The sequence below is a fragment of the Engystomops pustulosus genome, chromosome 7 (assembly GCF_040894005.1).
Source record: "Engystomops pustulosus chromosome 7, aEngPut4.maternal, whole genome shotgun sequence".
Lineage (NCBI taxonomy): Eukaryota > Metazoa > Chordata > Amphibia > Anura > Leptodactylidae > Engystomops > Engystomops pustulosus.
In genome coordinates this window covers 40,630,149-40,650,705 of record NC_092417.1, presented here as the reverse complement: position 1 = coordinate 40,650,705, position 20,557 = coordinate 40,630,149, and the positions used below count along the sequence as shown (strand labels likewise).

Genomic DNA, 20,557 nt, shown 5'->3' with positions numbered 1-20,557 from the left:
ACTGGGGGGGGGGGGTGGCAAGGGCTAGCTGGCTTGAATTATTGTAAATTAGGCAATATTATTGTTCACTTGGCTCAGATCTCAAAATGTTGGGTGGTCTGGTCTTTGCTTTTTTACATGTGGTTCCTTACTACAGTCTTCAGTATAAGCCGTTTTAGAGGCATTTTTCGAGAATTAATTTTTTTGAAGGAAACCTCCGGACAGAAGCAAATAGAAATGTTAAAAATTTCATAGTGATCTCATATACAAAACCTACAGTATAAAGAGCTAATTCTCTATAAAGCATATTTCTTTGAAGGTTGTTATCATACAAGGACCATGTATCAAGGATCATGTTGATCATGTTCATTGTTTCTACAAGAACGATAAATCACATGTGTTATTCCGCTATCAATAAACTTTTGCATGTTACTGGAATAAGTACAGAGGCTGCTGTAATCACAGGACTGGAATAATAAGTACAGAGGCTGCTGTAATCACAGGACTGGAATAAGTACAGAGGCTGCTGTAATCACAGGACTGGAATAAGTACAGAGGCTGCTGTAATCACAGGACACTAGTAACTGGTTCCCTTATACACATCAAATATTTGTAATAGATTCTGTCTCTGTATGTCACATGAAAGATAATCCAAAAAAAACCTGTACTCTTTCACCGATTTGTTGCCGGTGGAGACTACTCTCAGAACAATTAATTAGGAACAATAGACTTCTATGTCTTCCTGCTTGTGTTTGTGACAAAGTGTGTTCCAGATGAAAGTTTGATATGTGCTGTATTTCTGTCACTTGCCGGATCTTGCTACAAGAGTGCATTCCTTTGCTCATGAATGCCTCACCCAGTAGGTGTACGGACAAACACACCTAATTTTAGAAGGTGCCAAAATATTAGATTGCCAAAAAAGGAGTGGCACGGCAAGTTATAATTTGACCATTCTGTTTTTTAATTTTTGTAAATAGTGACAGTCATTTCAAATGGTTTTATAGATTACCTGCAATTATATGACTCCTGACTATATGAACAAACCTGTAAAATCATGGAAAGATATCGGAGGCTCCATTAGGAGGCTTCGTACAGGTTCCACCAAAAACGAATAAAAAGTAAAGTAGTTATATAAAAAAAATGGAAACCCCAACAGATGCCAGAGGACCACATTATATCCAGTGTAGATCTTGGGGCACCATTGGCATCACATCTGGGGTTTCTTTTGTCCTGCACCTTTAACGTATCAGAAATAATAATGTTGGCAGAGGTTAGTGAGATTTATTTATTATTATTAATTTTGGATTAACCCACACAAAATAAATACTTCTTTAAAAACTATGATTAAAAATCATTGCCATTATCCCTGCATGGTTCCTCTCCATGGCTGAAACGTTAAAAAAAATCAGTTTGTTAACCTATATTCAACTCACCTGATGTGAGTCCAATGACACTGAGTGAGTCCTACATAGTAAATTTTACTTGCACTGCCCTGCCTTGTTCCTGATTGACAGGTCTCACTGCTAGGACGTGGTTCTGTGTGGAACATTGAGAGAGAGCTCTGTTACATAATTGGGTACTTAATAACATGTGACCAGGGTGATGTCATCTAAGGTCCTGTTACATTTACAATTTCTAATCCATGTATGCATCTGGTGTATCTGATCACATGAAATCACAGCATGATTTCTACTTGTTCCCATGGAGGCATGCTGTGATTTCATGTAATCAGACACAAACATGAGGTAGAAGTAGCAAATGTAACTGATTAAAGGACCTTAGATTACATCATCCTGGGCAGATGACATGCTGAGAAGAGGCATGGGGAGGAGTAGATGGGAGGGGTCGGCCAAGCAGGTCACACCCCCTTTGATGCCAGGTAGGATAATATATAAAACTGAGTGAATGTGTGTGTATGTCCGACTGTTTACATTTACAGTCACCAGATTTTGCGCAGCCGTTCCCTGTGACTAAGGGAACGTCATACACTGAGTTTTGATTTCATCACCCGCTTTCCAAAATATACTTATTAATGACCATCTACAGGAGCCATTGTCTGCTGGCTGCTTTGGCAGTAAGAAACCGATCTCAGCTCAGTTTCTATTTTGCCATATGTCATTAATATGAGCTCTGAGTTTTGATTTGTTACTATAGGCCAGTGATGGCGAACCTTTTAGAGCCTGAGTGGCCAAACTTCAACCAAAAGCCATTTATTTATTGCAAAGTGCCAGTAATTTATTTCTCCTTGTTCTTTGACAACTTTCAATTGTTCAGCCTCCTAAAGACACCAACGCAGTTGAAAGGAGGAGGGCAAACTCATCTATCATTGTAGGAAGATTCTGCTGGAAGATTCTTTGAGTTCTGTCTGGTGAACTTCATGCTGGGTTATGGCCGGGTGCCCACAGAGAGGGCTCCAAGTGCCGGCTCTGGCACCAGTGCCATAGGTTCGCCACCACTGCTATAGGCTATTAGTATAAGACAACTTATGTGTGAGGTAATATGTGAAGTAATGCGTGATGTGATATGATAGATTGATATATAGAAAGATATTGTTAGATATAGATAGATACTCCAGTCACATCCAGAACTGCAATTATCTACCGTATGATCATCTCAGATGACTGCAGTTATAGCTAAGAGCGGTTATTTACTATCCAGGGGAACGCCAGGAGGTAAAGCTAATATAAGATAAAGTTTATTTATGGGGATGTAAGGGAAACATTTTTTAGCAAAAAGAAGGGGGTCAGTTAATAGGGCTCTGTTATGAATATAAAGATTTGTTCCTATATATTTGGACTAGGGTTCCCTTTCTGTGTCAGAAATACCCAATCCTATTTTATGTTCCAATTTCCTGCTCTTAAGGGAACTGCAGTAATTTAAGTTATTTCCACTACTTTGTTAAGATGTCATTGGAGACTTATAATTATAAAACTGGATTAATGAGAGAAAACAGATATTGAGTTGGCAGTAGCTCATTTAGGCTGAAGACTCTGGGGAAAGGTTATATATTTGAAGAATCTCGTCTTCTTCTGGAATCTGGCAGACAATGGTGTGAAGAGAGAGATGGAGTTTTTGTCTGCTGTCTTTGGTTTTTGAAGCTTTGCATGATGGAGACGAGTCATGAAGTTGAATCTGTAGATTCCAGTGTAATGAATAACAATGTAATTCAGAGTCTGGACAATAAGGTAGGTTGTGCTTTATTCTGCTTGACCTTATTTTTTAAAATTAATTTTAGAAGCTGTTTTGTGTGGGAAAGACTGAAGTCTCCTAGTTTAGAGGACCAAATAGATTTTAGTAAATATTATGCTATACTCAATTTCCCCTGTGGGGGCACTGCAGTGAAAATAAGAAGTTGCCGGTGGATTCTACCAGAGAGTTCAGTTAATGGGGCAGATTTACTTACCCGGCCCATTCGCGATCCAGCGGCGCGTTCTCTGCTCTGGATTCAGGTCCGGACGGGATTCATGAAGGCAGTTCCTCCGCCGTCCACCAGGTGGCGCTGCTGCACTGAAAGTCATCTCATCGCGCCGGAATGCACCACCACGGACCAGGTGAAGGTAAGCGCTCCCCAAGCGACACATTTTCCGTTCTTAAATGCGGCGGTTTTTCCGAATACGTCGGGTTTTCGTTCGGCCACGCCCCCCGATTTCCGTCGCGTGCATGCCGGCGCCGATGCGCCACAATCCGATCGCGTGCGACACAATCCCGGGGCAATTCAGGTACAATCGGCGCAAATCGAAAATATTCGGGTAACACGTAGGGAAAACGCGATTCGGGCCCTTAGTAAATGACCCCCAATATGTCAGTGTCCAAGCAGAAGAGCACTCAGTTATTAGGTCATTGAAACCGAAAAGGAAGTCTTCTGCACAATTTTATAAATGGAGTGTACTGTTACTCACGGAGGCATTGCACAAATAAATTCTCATTTTATTCTGTGAATTAGTAAATAGTTTTTTTTGTACAGATCTTGAGTAATATCATGTAATCTTTTCTATTTATATTCAAAGTTTGAGATGTGGATATTAGCACTTAGGCTGCAGAACGTGTGACGGCTTTGTACTTACGACATGACTACTGCTGCTATTAGAGATCTATTTAGAGAAGTGCTGCTCATACTATGCTGGAAATGTGTTAAAAATAATAGTAGACACAATGAAATTTACTGTCAGTATGTTTTACATATAGGGAGGCTCTAAGTATAACGCAGTTGAGAGACAGGTCCCATAGACCCTTATGGCACCCCTACTACAGCTTTATCTTTCAGGACTTTACTTGTGTTATTTAGTTATCTGCCTAAAATACTAGTACAATACAAATGGAAAGGTCTCCTATAAGGATAAAAATGCTAGAAACAGTTTTTTTATCATTGCTTTGTATCTAATATAGGTTAAAAACACAGGTTTTCGTGAACAAATGTGTTTGTTTTTTCTTCTCTACTCTAGATGTTTCTACTGTATACAGAGGGGGGGGAGGGGGTCATGAGCTTGCTCTACAAATCGCCTCCATTGAAGTCTATTGTGAGCCTGTGCTACAAAATATAGAGCAGGTCCTATTCATATGCAGACTGCGGTGCTGACTCTCATTTCATATGGACTTTGTGCATCCACCGATGTCCACAAGCTATAACAGGACAGCAATAGAGCCTGTTTGCGGCCCATTATGCATATAAATTTACCTAAATATCACTGATCATTGTTTTTCCCCCAGAAAAACCCATTATCTTCTCCCAAGTGGATATTAAAACTATATTCTTAACAGATTGACCATTAATCAGTATCCAAAGGGCTTAAGAAGCTAAATAATAATAGCTAAGAAGAGAAATAATTTGACACTATAATATATGCAGTGCAGTAATGTAAAAGAGTTGCCCCTGAAGATGTACATAGTCTTTAAGCAATTTCCCAATTTATATTTTGTGAATTGATTCCTCATAGTTTTCAAAATCTGTTTGTAGCCATTGGAGAAGGGATTATATCCCATCCCTACCCCCATGCCAGTTCTGTTAGGTGGCTTTGGCCTCCTGGTAAATTCAGCGGCCGACTGCGCTACCGGGAAGTTGTGCTTTAACCTACCAGTTCCTGGCAAAGGCTATAGTTGGTGCACAGACACAGGGCTGGAGCACCCCACAATGTTCCCTTTCACGTCTAATTGTAATGGATGTGGCGTAAGGGGGTAAATAGTTGCAATTCCTGGCAATGTGCCAGGAAATGTGACTATTTGAGGGCATGTATGCCAGAAAACAAGGCATGTAAGTCATCTCATACAAGCCCTGATAAATCATCCTCATTGAACTTGGACCCTTCATTGTTTATTTTTGCCTCAGATAACTGGTAGGTCTCTAGGTACCCAGGGAGTAAAATAATACATTTTACAGTAAAATTAAATGAATTTCACCTAAATAATTGAATGTGATATTACTTTTAGAAGAGGCAAAAGCAATTAAAGTGCCGGGCTCATGGATGCATGTATAGTAAGTATCATCTAATGGCTTGTGTGATGGATGCATCGGATATGGCTGTGTCTGGGCTAATGGTTTGTACCTGGATCTTATCTTAATTGATAAGATACAAACTACTTTTGGAGTTACATTTTGTTACCTGATTTCAGAAGGATTCAGTATAGGAGAGCTGAGCAGAGCTCTCCTATACTGATCTCTTAGGTAATAGCTGTGTTACAACGATAAGCCAATAGGACAATGTACTACCTGTACTATGGGTCTGTAGGATGTCAGTGCAATGGAACATGCCACAGGTTTAATTTTTTATAATTATATTGGATTTATAAGGAGTTGAAAATGTGGAGGCATCAGGGCCGGATTACGGTTGGTGGAAGACCGTGGGCACAAAAATGGTGGACTGCTTGTTTTCCATATTACCGAAGATACTACATGACTAAGTAGTCATATAGGCTTTCCACACATCAGATTACAACAGGTTTAGAAACTGTTTTAGGACAAGTACAAACTTCTTTCTTGACACATACTTATTACTATATCCGGTGCCTGTGATCTGACTGTAAGTTGGGGTCATTCTTCAATGGTATGGCTGGAGACAATTACATAACATCACTGAGCGACAATCCCATGCTCAAGGTCACGACTACTGGGATGTAACATATGTCATGAATACACTAAAAAGAGGAAGAAAATCTGTGAAATCGAAAAAAATTGAGGTTGCTCTTACAAGAATACAAGTCGTACAATGACTACAAATACCCGAATGCAGAAGTACAGTGTGTACATTCACGTGTAGCGTAGGGAAGAGGAGGTAGTTGTGAGTATTAGTTTAGAAGTTCCTACTTGCTATTGTTTTTTACAATCTGGGGAATGATACAGCCAGAGGCCTGCAATGCAATGTGAGTCACTTCGGGGAGTGCCGGTTATGGGCACATATTCAGGTTTAATGATAATTTCATGTTTGCTCAATGTACTCAACGTTGTTTACTCAGGTAATCTAGATTAACCTAGTGTATATAAATTATACAGATGTCGGCAAAATGACAGGGGTGTACCAGCCCCTGGAATTCTTTATATGCCACTTTATACCATAATATCACAATGACATGTTATCCTAGGCTCGTGATCCAAAAATTTAGGGCTGAGTGTATAAAAAGCCGGACATCTGTCTTTGCTGGGCCGATAAATGGCGCCATGGCGGCCGCATAGCATTGGACTGATAATCACCTTTCTGATTTTCTGATGAATGTACCTTTCTCCTACTTTAGCATCACAAATGTTTTTCCTTCTGTTACATAACACTAATTGTCTCCCGTTTGCTTGCAGAACAAATCTTGGCAGAAGATCAGAACCATTGTGAACATTCCTGTTATTAGCCCTTTTAAGAGACGCTGGGTGCAGCTCGCTGGCCATAATGGTGAGTGCTCTAGAGACATCCTTCAAGTAACTCTTACTAAACTCTTATCTTTAAAAATATTGTCTTATTGTTTAATCAGATTTTAAAGTTACATGTATCTTTTAGGATCGGGAGATGTGATATGTTGTCTTTACATAGGGCAGCATAGAAGTCTATCAGTCCTCTGGGTGCATTAAAGGAGTAGTCAGGGATCAAAACTTTAGTTTAGGGCTCCAGGCATGGTAAAAATGGCAAACAACTTATACGGGCTGCTTCCCGTCACCGACGTCCTGTGTTGTAATCCAGAGGCTCAAGGTTGAGGCCTTGTGGACAGTGCGCAGTTGCAACCTCTACGGGCAGCATGGTGGCTTAGTGGTTAGCATTACAGCCCTGCAGCACTGGGGGTCTGAGGGTCAATATCTGCAAAGAGTTTGTATGTTCTCTCCGTGTTTTTGTGGGTTTCCTCCGGGTCCTCTAGTTTCCTCCCACACTCCAAAACATACAGGTAGGTTGATTAGATTGTGAGCCCCAATGGGGACAGGGACTGGTTTGGTAAGCTCTGTGCAGCGCTGCGTAATCTGTGTGAGCTATATAAATAAAGGAATTATTATTATAAGGTTGTGGTTAAGGTGCGTGGTTGACCTGAAATTACCCCGGAGCCTACGTACAATAACAGTGGCAGTGGTGGAAGGCGCCGCTCTGAACTAGAAGTAAGAACTGCGTTAGGTATAAGTCTTTAGTTGTACTTCACTTGGGGCCCATAAAGTAAAGATTTACCAACCGGGACCTAACCCTTTAAGGGAACCTGTTATCAGAAATTGACCTAATAAACCAATAACACCTTCCAGATCATGTTTCTTTCATGCCTATGCAGGGAGTCCAAAGCAAATTCAAGTCAACGGGCACCCATTGCTTTTACCACCTGGAATCTCAGACACAGCTTAGGCGATAGCTGCCCACCTTAGGGGCCTCAAGGGGCCTCAAACCTACTGACAGGTTCCCTTTAAATCCTGCTGGACTAAATTGGGATTCATAGAAATTTTTGATTGACACATTTCCCTCTTGTTACGCACCCTAAATGCCATGGATTCTGCAGCTTGACATTGCGTCCATATAGTATAGTATCTGGAACATAATGTATTTCAGTCTGGGGATTTCCTTCCATGTGTAATGATACTACGCAATTCCAGCTGGAGTATTCCTTCTGACGTCACCCGGGCCACTCTGTTACAGTTCTCATGTGAAAAAAGTGTAACGTGTTATTTCATTGATAAGATTAGCAGAAAGCCATGTAAACCCAGACACTGCCCGCTAGATTGTACAACGCAGGGACACCCGTCAGATGCATCTACCCTTGTTGTCTCGTCACCGTCGTGTTGATCCTTCCTATGTGTTTCGCACAGGTTGGGGAGCACCTGGCAGTTTCGTGGCTCTAACCTTGGCAGGCGGTTAATGATTTACTCTCGTACAGGTCATGCTTAGGAAACCAAGGCAGTTAATCTACAGTAAGGAATAAAAACATCAGATGCCGATCGCAAGAATTAAAAGTGCGACATTTAAAAGTAACTGTATCCTTGACTCTGCTCAAGGACAGAACAGGATGTTTTCAAGCCTTATTCTAAAATTAATCTGCCCAAACAAATCCCAACATCCTGCTGTCCCTCATCGCACACTTAGGATACGTGCACATGAAAGTATATGGGGGGTTAGCAGTTTCCTTTGCTAGTTTTCTTGGGCCTGATATAGTTCAGTGACATCACTGTTCTCCTTTTATACTTTCATTGGTGCAACCTCATTCCACCATGACGCATGGACTGCTGACATTGGTCAGATGTTTGTTGCCCAATATTGCAAACGTTCATGTTTGGGGGCAGGAAGCTAAAAAAAACCTTTTCTTTAAACATGAAAATGCAGGTAATAACTATAAAAAAATGTTAAGCTTGATCACCTCTGCATCTTCAAGGGAACATGTCATCACGATTTCACATTTTTACCTAATTACAGGTTACCATTGGCTGTTTAAAGGGGTTGTCGAGGTGTTGTAAAAAATTTAGGAGCCGGGCTGGATAGGGCTTTTAAAAAAAAAAAAAACCTGTACACTTACGTCGTCCAGATGTCCCCACGGTCCGTTGAAGAAGTTTTCCTGTACGTTTACGGGCAGGGAAGCTCAGCTCAAACAACTTGCGAGCGGCCTGGTACATGCATCTGTCTCCTGTACCAGAGCCTGATACAGCAATGAGACATAGGGATGGGTGGGCAAGCCAGGCTGCCCGGAAGTTGTTGGATCTGATCTTCCATGCCCCTTTAAACATACATGGGCACGGCTCCAACTGACCCCGATTGCGGGACAATGGGAGCGATGAAGGAGGTGAGTACAAGTTTATTTTTTTTAAAAGCCCTCTACAGCCCATACATTTTTATAACACTTGGACAATCCCTTTAATGCTTATTCCCAATTTTCTTTTATAATAAACTTTCCAAATTCCATTCAGTTTAAAACGTATATAAAAGTGTACCAGCAAAGAGGATTGGTTCACAGTGGAGTCTGTGCAAAGCTGCTCCCTCCCCCCCTTCCCTTCTGCAGAGAGGAGCTGACAGAGTGGAGGGAGGGGGAGGAGAGAGGGAGAGCTGGGAGAGCAGTGATAAAATGGGGCCATTCACAGATGTCTTCCTTGCTTGCAGAGAGCCAGGTACACTGTTATATACTTAAAAAACTGAATGGAAAAAAGAGTTTTATTATAAAAAAAAAACTGAGATAAGTATTAAACAGCCTATGGGAACCCGTTATTGAATCAAAAACATGAAATACAGATGATAAGTTCCCTTAAAAGTCTTTGTTAAAAAAACCATAACAGTCCCGAACAGAGTGCATATATATCGGCACGAGATACTAGAGGCGATTATTCTTTAATGCTGTGTAACTAAGCACAATGAAGTAGTCATGAAATGTGCTACTGGCCAGAATAGGCCTCATATCAGACCTGCTTTATCTTTTATCAAGGCTACTTGTTCCATGCAGACGTGTAATAGTGAGGGTTGGGGAATAGATGGAGAGTCACCTCGCAGTGTGTAATATAAAATCATTTCTCCCATGTCAGCCAACTATTTCAGTAAAAGGAATTCTACCTGTGCAGCCGCAGTGAGGTAGAAAAAGTTATGCCAAAGATCAACAGAAGATTAACCAATGTTTCATTGTAAGATTACATAAAGTAAACTGTTTCAGGGCAATGCAGAAAGTTTTCCTACACGGTGGCGATTTTATTTTCTTGTGTACTTTTACCATTTATTTCTAGTTTGGGCGTTTTTTTTTAAATAAAGAAAAATTTATTTGATAAGGAATGTGATGAAACAGATCAGGAATGTGATGCAAATGGGGAAGACAAGGGAATGGTCCGAAAACAAGCTGAGGTCAGGGCAGGCAGAAATCAGTCAAAAACATGGATCTAGGTAGAGGTTAAGACAGGCTGTAAATGGTGAGGGAAAACTGAAAGCTGTTAAAAAAAACTGATTGCAGAGGTCGCACTAACATTTTTCAAGAAGGGTAAAAATACTCCTCTCACCATTTTTGAGGAGTATTTTTACCCGAGGAGGAGTATGAAAATTTCGGTAATACACCACACACATAGCACACTCACACTGCACACGCTCACAGCACACGCTCACCGCACACCACACGCTCACAGCACGCGCTCACCGCACAGCACACTCTGCACACTCACCGCACAGCACACACTGCACACACACACTACACTCACAGAACACTGCACACACACAGTACACTCATAGAACACTGCACACACACACACTACACTCACAGAACACTGCACACACACACTACACTCACAGAACACTGCACACACACACACACTACACTCACAGAACACAGCACACACACACTACACTCACAGAACACTGCACACACACACTACACTCACAGAACACAGCACACACACACACACACTACACTCACAGAACACAGCACACACACACTACACTCACAGAACACTGCACACACACTACACTCACAGAACACTGCACACACACACTACACTCACAGAACACTGCACACACACACTACACTCACAGAACACTGCACACACACACTACACTCACAGAACACAGCACACACACACTACACTCACAGAACACTGCACACACACACTACACTCACAGAACACAGCACACACACACACACACACTACACTCACAGAACACAGCACACACACACTACACTCACAGAACACTGCACACACACAGTACACTCATAGAACACTGCACACACACACTACACTCACAGAACACTGCACACACACACACTACACTCACAGAACACTGCACACACACACACACTACACTCACAGAACACTGCACACACACACACACTACACTCACAGAACACTGCACACACACACTACACTCACAGAACACTGCACACACACACTACACTCACAGAACACAGCACACACACACACACACTACACTCACAGAACACTGCACACACACACTACACTCACAGAACACTGCACACACACACTACACTCACAGAACACTGCACACACACACTACACTCACAGAACACTGCACACACACACACACACACACTACACTCACAGAACACTACACACACACTACACTCACAGAACACTGCACACACACACCCTACACTCACAGAACACTACACATACACACACTACACTCACAGAACACTGCACACACACACTACACTCACAGAACACAGCACACACACACACACACTACACTCACAGAACACTACACACACACACACACTACACTCATAGAACACTATACACACACACACACACACACTACACTCACAGAACACTACACACACACACACTACACTCACAGAACACTGCACACACACACTACACTCACAGAACACAGCACACAGCACACACACACACTACATTCACAGAACACTGCACACACACACACACTACACTCACAGAACACTGCACACACACACACACACTACACTCACAGAACACTGCACACACACACTACACTCACAGAACACTGCACACACACACACACACACACTACACTCACAGAGCACTGCACACACACACACTACACTCACAGAACACTGCACACACACACACACACTACACTCACAGAACACTGCACACACACACTACACTCACAGAACACTGCACACACACACTACACTCACAGAACACTACACACACACTACACTCACAGAACACTGCACACTCACACACTACACTCACAGAACACTGCACACACACACACTACACTCACAGAACACTGCACACACACTACACTCACAGAACACTGCACACACACTACACTCACAGAACACTGCACACACACTACACTCACAGAACACTGCACACACACTACACTCACAGAACACTACACACACACTACACTCACAGAACACTGCACAACTTTACGCATGGCAATTATTTTGGGGGGTAATGTCGCCTCATCGCGCGTCTATGACGCGTGGTGAGGCGTTAATGCGACCTCTGACTGATTGGTTAAAATGGATTGGTCAAAACCTGTAGTTATTGTTTTTATGATTTTTGGTTTTAGGGTTTTCTAGATCTCTGCTTGCTGTTCTTCTATAGAAGGCTTCTCTGTTTGCTTCCAGTGGAGATAAATCTGACCATGGTGACACAGGTGCTCGGCTCGTTATATCATGCAGCTGATTACTCTCTGTGATACTAATGAGCCGCGCACCTGTGTGACCATGGTCAGGTTTCTGTACACTGGAAGCAAACAGAGAAGCTTTCTATAGAAGGACAGCAAGCAGAGATCTAGAAAACCCCAAGGAATTGATATAGAAAGTATTTCGGAAAATTGTATAACTTTTTATCATACAAAAAATAAAATTAATTTGCTAATATGGTAATACTCACAGCACACGCTCACCGCACACGCTCACCGCACACGCTCACCGCACACGCTCACCGCACACGCCTTTAAAAAGAAAACCTGTCACCAGGTTTTACCCCACTAAACGATTAGCACTCTCAAAAATGTCCTTTCTAGAATTCCCTCTTTTATGTGAAATCTCACCCATTTAATTGTAAAAAAAAAATAAAAAACTATGACTTCTCCTATCCTAGTAGTTAGCAGTGGTAGTTTAACCTCAGAAGCCCCTATCTTCTTTTGGTATAGCATCTAGAAACAAGCTTTTTGTGTCATATTTAAGATAAGGATCTCATCTTTTAGATCACATCAGCTTATGGCTTTGTGAGCTACAGAACCGGAGATACAGACTACTAAAGATATACCACCTGTATGTCCAGTTCTGAACTGACCCTACCCCTGCACCCACTAAACTTGACTTAGTTCATGTTAAAATGGCATGAGAAGAGTCATATTCGCCTACATTTAAGGGAGCTTTTTTTTTTATAAGTAAACGCGTGTGATTTCACATCAAAGAGGGTATTTTAGAAAGCATGGTGCTAGTAGTTGAGTAAATTAAAATCTGGTGACAGGTTCTCTTTAAGGCACTTCCCCCACAGAAAGGTGCCTGAGCAATAAGGTTTCCAGTTTACCAGAGAGGATTAGTAGTTGAGTGGGGTAAAACCTGCTGACAGGTTCCCTTTAAATAATTTTTGGTGTTGTGATTGAAGAGACAGGGAGCAGGATGTGAGTGTTGGGATACTGAGGAAAGCTCCCGCACAGGCGCATGTCGGCCATATATTATATTATACAGGTATATTAGAAAGTAATATTTCTTTCCATGGAGTCTATGAGCTGATGTATACTGCTCTACTGTAGCTTGTGACAGACGGCAGTGGGTGTGTATGGAGGGAAACCAAAGGCAATCCGAGACTCCTGTAACAGAAGAGCTTTCCACAATATGACTTATGATTTTACTATTCCCTCTAATGGGAAGGAGACAGATGATTTTACATGTAGTATGAATTTATACTGTAGGCAAGAATGAAGAAAGTTATTAAAATGAGCTGGGTCACATATTCTGTACCACCGAGGGCAAGAAAGTTCTTCCATAGTGGAAAATCTGATCTTTTCACCAAATTAAATGGAAGCTGTCACAATGAGCTAACTATCCTCTCCATCAGCAGCATGTTATATAGCAGCGGACAAATATAGTTCTATGGGAAAATATTGGGGCACATTATGCATTTCCGTCAGGTTTTGCGTTTTTTTTTTTTTTTTTTTTGCCGATTTGCCTGCATTGCTGAATTTTTCTTGGCGCGCTTGTTCGGATTGTGGCGCATCAGCGCCAGCTTGTATGCGACAGAAATCGGGGGCATGGACGTCGGACAACCTGACTGATTTGGACAAACCGCAGAATTTTAAAATGTCGCAAGATCAGCACTCGCATGCATCGGGAAGAAGATGGTGAACTCCGGCGGACTTCAGCGGGGGAATCGACACATGCAGAAAATTGGACGCACAATCTTAGTGAATTGCGGCAGCTCCGAATCCTCGTTGGACAACACACCTTGGGGATCGCGACGGGACGGGTAAGTAAATGTGCCCCATCATCTTTAGTTATTACTTATTAATCATTGGGGCACATTTACTAAGGGTCTGCGGACCGCATTTTCGTTGGGTTTCCCGATGATTTCCATGTTGTGCCGCATTTAACAGGGGTTTTTGGCACACACGATCGGATTTTGGCACATCGGCGCCGGCTATCATATGACACAAATCGGGGGGCGGGCCGTCCGACGATCAAACGGATTCGGACAACGCGTGGGATTTAACATCTCAAATTGTGTTGCACCGGGAAGAAGAAGGTGAACTCCGGCAGACCTCAGCAGGGAAGCGACAGATGCAGGATCTTGGGCGTACAATGTTGGTGAAACGCGCTGGACTTCATCTTCGTCGGACCATCAGGATCGGGGATCGCAACAGGATCAGGTAAGTATATGTGCCCCATTGTTTGTTTTTTAAGAATTTTTGTGACATCAATTTTAGGATATTTTTTTATTTCACAGTAATTTGTAATATGTATTTTGTTTTATGAATTTTAGAATGTGCGGAGGGTGTATCTGTATGTGAGTTTTTAATTGTTTTTATCTCTTTGGCAACTAATTAAGATTGTTATATGTAGACCTTTAACACATGCCTTCAATTGTACTAGTCTTGATTTTCATCTGTGGTTTTTCACGTTGTGACCCATAACTCCTTCTCTTTTGCTGTTATGAAACCTAATAGCAACCAATGACTGTGCGGCTTTTATCTTGTATTGAAATGTCGAAAAATAAAAGCTCTCCTGTGATTGGCTTCTATGGCAACAAAAAGCTAAAAGTAAAGACATTCTCCCTTGAAAAGGTTTCATGGAATCATTTTTTTTTTCAGTATGATACACAAGTGCTGAGGGTGTTTGAAGCTGTAGGTAGACCTGCATTAGTTGGTAGTAAACATATTGTATACATTATGATAAAATTCCCTGCAATTTTGTGTTTTGCAGGAAGCTTCAAAGCGGCAGCAGGGGGGACGATTTTGAAACGTTATTCTGAAAATGAGAAGAATTGCTTTGAGCGGCTGATGAAAGACCCTCTCGCCTCCTGCGCCCCCACTTTCCACGGGGTGACAGAAAGAGACGGAGAAAGTTATATCCAATTGGACGACCTCCTTAACAACTTTGACGAACCGTGTGTCATGGACTGTAAGATGGGCGTCAGGTGGGTGTCAGTACTGTAGGTTCTTCTGGCAGTGTACATCACCTTGTTATTATCAGCTACTTCTTTTCTGTGTCATTCTCCTGCCCACTCAGTGACATTTTCAGGACCAGCAATATTTCTGAATGATGTGCATCAAGGCCGTATATTGTCTGCTATAGACGGGATCACCATAGAAAGTGGCCGAATCATGGTCCAGTTTTACCTCTCTTTTGGCTGCGTATTTTACTTTGAGATACCTAAAACTCAGTCTACATCTACCACTGAGATAATTATGAATCAGACATACCTGCAGACTAGTGACAAGCTGCTGATTCTGGATCTTATCTTTTGTAGGCATAAAACAAAAATCTGTGTTTACAATTATGCTCATGTCATAATGTCCGCGCTTTCCCATTAGCCTCATTATGCACGCCTCCAGCACGTTTCTATCTAATATGTCCCGCCCACGCATTCCCCTTTCCGAGAGCCAATGACGTCAACGAGCTCACAGGAACTGTAGCACAGCCCCACACATAGACCTGGCTCCCCCTCGTTACTTGCCGCTATGGTGGAGGCAGGCCCTGGAGACCCCACACTCATGTTTACATGCACTGTGCTACTCCCCCTGCTGCTCGGTAACTGTCACTTCCGATCCCTGAGTGACGTCAAATAACAGCGTTGGGAAAGCACCAAAAGCAGATGGCTTACCGGTGGACTGGAGAGACCCACGTGTGAGTCTGGGAGCTGTAGTTTATTGTATGCCGGTTATAGGGGCGACAGCACACAAGTGCTTCTTGTCCCAGAAACCAAGAGGGGACTGAGAGCAGCCCCTTCCACACGAGAAAGTATAATTTCAGGCCATGATATATCTGCTTAGTCAATTTACCAATTTGGAGTGAGTGGAGTGGTAACTGCCATGCTGTCTTCTCATTGGTACGCCATTTCATCACAAATCATGCCACCTGTAGTTGCTCTTAAAGGGAACCTTTCACCTGAGGGCCATATTTAGCCCGGTTCCCAGTGTCACAGTACATTCCACACATGTTTTTTAAAAAGTACCTTATGTTTCTTCTGAAATAAACTATAAGAAACTTTAACCTGTCCCTTGCTAAAAATGGCCCTCTGGTGACAGGTTCCCTTTCAGACTGGCAAGATTACAAGGAGGCAGACATTTTCTCTCTTTTTTGCACTTCTTTTTGCTACTTTTGGGCACATTGCTAAATTTGTGCCACTATGTTGCATCTAATACATCCACTCAGCAAAGTTTGCTCTAATTGACTGTTCTTGTGTAATTTATTGTAGGAATCTAAATATTGATGTTTTAAAAAATCTGAAATTTCTGCACAGAATACTCTCCTTCTGGCATAGGAAAAGGTTTTTTTTTTAATATATTCTAGTATTTAGGGATCATCTGCCAATATTCAACTACAGACTGGCACAGACTGTATGAAATGCTACACAGTGCCTTGCGGAAACCTTGAGTGAGAGAAACCTCTTTGAGGCTGAAAAGAATTCCTGAGAGAGGGGTGAGAGAGACAGTGGTTGTGTGTGACTGGAAAGTGGGGGTGAGAGAGGCACTGACTATGTGAAGAGAAATTAACCTTCCTCCTCCTCGCCCCTCCCACAGGAATTCTCTTCAGCCAAATTAGCATTGCCAGCGTCAGTGAGGAGGTCCCCGGGTTACATACAAGATAGGGTCTGTAGGTTTGTTCTTAAGTTGAATTTGTATGTAAGTCGGAACTGTATATTTTATCATTGTAATCCCAGCCAGAACTTTTTTCCCAAGCACACTTACACGCTGTTATGTGCCCCCACTGGCAAGATACACTCTTGAAATACAAACTACAATACAGTTATTTTAAAGCGTTTATGTCCCAGTTAGTATTAATTTAAATTCTGCCTGTACAATAGGACATTTAAAACCAATTTTTATTAAAGTATTTATTAAAAATGCGGGGTACACGAGCTTATTGGACAATAATTAAGCTCAGATACAGGCTGGGCATCATTCACTCCAGAATGTATAGATACCAAGTGTCAAGTACCGGGAAGACAACGTCTGACTGGTTGGTGTCCTAGTTTGTCCCTTTAATTTATTCACTGACACAAGATTCCAATACGAATACTTTTAACCGGACGTGTAGATGCCCAATAACTCCTACACAGGGGCTAGCCGTTCTCGGTCCAAGTGAGAACTCAGGCCGAGAAGCAAGTGCCCTGAATGTCACCACTTTGTCAGATACAACCTAACCTGACGCGTTTCCCTGCTGGGGATTATTCCAGCGGTTTATCAGAGGTCCTGGATTAACAATCGCAAGGTGTCAACACCAATGGGTACAGTGTGCTATGATGGCAAGCACGCCGTCCACTTAAGGTGCCGACACTATTGCTGTTTAGTGGTAAAACAGAGCGTTGTGTTGCTCACTAGGTTTGTGTTGCCTGTCATTTTCATCATAGCCGGTTAGCTGACTTCTAGTAAGTGTCTGCTCTGATAACAAGCAGACAGCTATCTCACTTAGCTCTAGAGTCCTTATTTACGCTAGCTGGCTAACCAAGCAGGCACACACGCTCACATGGAGGCACACATCGGCATTTGTTTGGCCGCGAGCTAAGTGAGATAGCTGTAAAATTTCCTCTTTTATGTGAAATCTCACTCATTTACCTATAAAAATTCCCTCCCAAAGTTAGGGAAAATATGACTTTTCTCTCCACATGAGATGAGCCAAGTTAAATGCTTGCAGGGTCACTTCAAAAGCCCCAATCTTCTGTTCTATAGCACCTAGGGCAGTGTTGGCCAACCTATGGCACTGGTGCCAGAGATGGCACTCAGAGCCCTTTCTGTGGGCAACCAGGCCATCACCAGAGAGGACTCCAGGTATCTTCCTACAGTCCAAGACATCCCAGGACTTGCTGTACAGAGCTATATTAAAGTGACAGTGCTAGGAATGGGAAGGTGCGGACAGATCTGGATTATCATTATAGCTCCTGTTCCGGCCCTGACAATTCTTCCTGTTTATGGGACCCTGGAGGGAAACTACAATGATCATCCAAATATCTTCTATTTTCTGCTTTATTGGTGTGCTCAGGGTGCTGAAATGAATTAAAGCTGTGACAGAGCAGGGCGTATAAATCACAAATAAAATTTCTGTGCTGGCACTTTGCAATAAATAAGTGGGTCACGGTTGTAGTTTGGGCACCCGGTCTCTAAAAGGTTCGCCATCACTGCCCTAGGGACATGCTTTTTGTGCCATATTAAGTATAAGAATCTCATATAAAGAACATAAATATAAGAATTTCAGAAAAGATCAGGTTTTTGGCTTTGTAAGTTACAGTGATACAGGCAGCTAAAGAAAGTGTTGGAAATGCAAGCCACAGATAAAGATCCAGTTACCGCCTATTTTTTAACAATCAGTTATATAACTCACAGACCTGTAAGCTTGATGCACGGTGGCTCAGTGGGTAGCACTACAGCCTTGCAGTGTCTGGGTCCTGAGTACATGCCCCATCCAGGTCAACATCTGCAAAGAGTTTGTATGTTCTATCCGTGTTTGCGTGGGTTTCCTCTGGTTTCCTCCCACCCTCCAATAAAACATACTGGTGGGGTGATTAGATTGTGAGCCCCATTGGGAACTTATGGCATTTCGAACATTTAGTCGCATTGTCAGGAGGATGAGATGTGTAGATTTTAATAAAAATGTATGCTCAATTTACTGGTGCTGGATATAGAACTTTTCTTTGATGAATTGTCTTGTTACACCGGTCAATGCGTGAGAAATCTCCTCGTGGTGTTGTGCTGGCGTTTATCCCTTGTCTTTAGTTGGTAAATTTTGGCCTGACCATATTCGTCAGCTGAACCAACAAAAAATGATTCATTAATGGGACTGACGATTATTTGTTGGTAGACTGGGCGTAGGAGGATAACACCCAGAATGGATCGGTAACAATTTATTTTATGATGATGAAACAAAAAGACTTTCCCACGTGCCTATATGCAGTAACACATTAACTGTAATTGCTATTGTAACATATAGTTACCCAATATGACCTAAATGTTCACAAACATCAATTTAATTTAGTAATGAATCATACAGTGCAGCTACCATAGAGTCAGGTATAGGGCGTTGCATAATTTCACCGCAGTGGAGGTCAGTAGAAATTAAAGGACCTGGTGGGATTCCCCCTGGCCAATCATAGCCATGGTTGATAAGTTCAATTTGCAGGCGACCGAACCCAACCCTCAGGTCTGCTTATCTCTACTTACACATACTGATGTAAAATACTGCTGCGTTTTGCATGTAAAGGGTTGTCATATTTACACCATTAACTGACTTGTCCCCTTTTGGTGGGGAATTAAATACCCTTTATATAATTCCTCTTTTTATGTGAAATCTCACCAAAAAATATCCATAGTTATGTTAAAAGTCAGGTTTAGAGGTTGCAGGAAGTGTCAATTCAGACGACCCTATCTTTGGTTCTATAGGAACACGATACATGGGGGCTTACTTACTAAGGGTCCCACGGCCGCATTTCCGTCGGGTTCTCCGACGTTTTTGGGGATCGCCCTGTTGGGACCGGGATTTAGAAGGGGATTGTGTAGCACGCAATCGGATTTTGCCGCAGCTGGGACGGCTTTCATGCGACACAAATCCGGGGGGTGGGCTGTCGGACAATCCGACTGATTCGGACTGAGCGCGGGATTTAACATTTAAATTGTGTCGCAAGACAATGACTTACATGCCCCCGGAAGAAGATTGTGAACTTCGGTGGACCTGAGCGGGGAGTGAATCGCGGCAGAGTGCATTCTCGTCGGACAATGCATCTTGGGGAACGCACAGGGACGGGTAAGTAAATGTGCCCCATGGTCTTGTGAATTTCATTTTTCAGATCGCATCAGGCTTTATGATTCTGGGAGCTACAGAACCAGAGATACTGGCAGTCAAAATTATAGTTAAAAATGTGAAATGCAGATAAAGATCCAGTTTCAGCCTATTTCTTTAACTGTCTGTATCTGGCCATAGAAAGATGAGATTATTATCTTTAATATGACACCAGCAGTAACTCATTGTAACTTCCCTGCCCCTGTAAACAAAC

At 42.4% G+C, this 20,557-nt stretch overlaps 1 protein-coding gene across 1 annotated transcript in view; it reads left to right on the top strand.

The window, feature by feature from the left end:
• Positions 1 to 20,557, top strand: part of ITPKA (inositol-trisphosphate 3-kinase A) — a 61,728-nt gene that overhangs the window by 33,740 nt on the left and 7,431 nt on the right. Inside the window, exons 2-3 of the mRNA XM_072115566.1 lie at positions 6,761 to 6,851; positions 15,274 to 15,487. Coding sequence (XP_071971667.1) covers positions 6,761 to 6,851; positions 15,274 to 15,487 — 305 coding nt within the window. The remainder of the gene's footprint in view (positions 1 to 6,760; positions 6,852 to 15,273; positions 15,488 to 20,557) is intronic.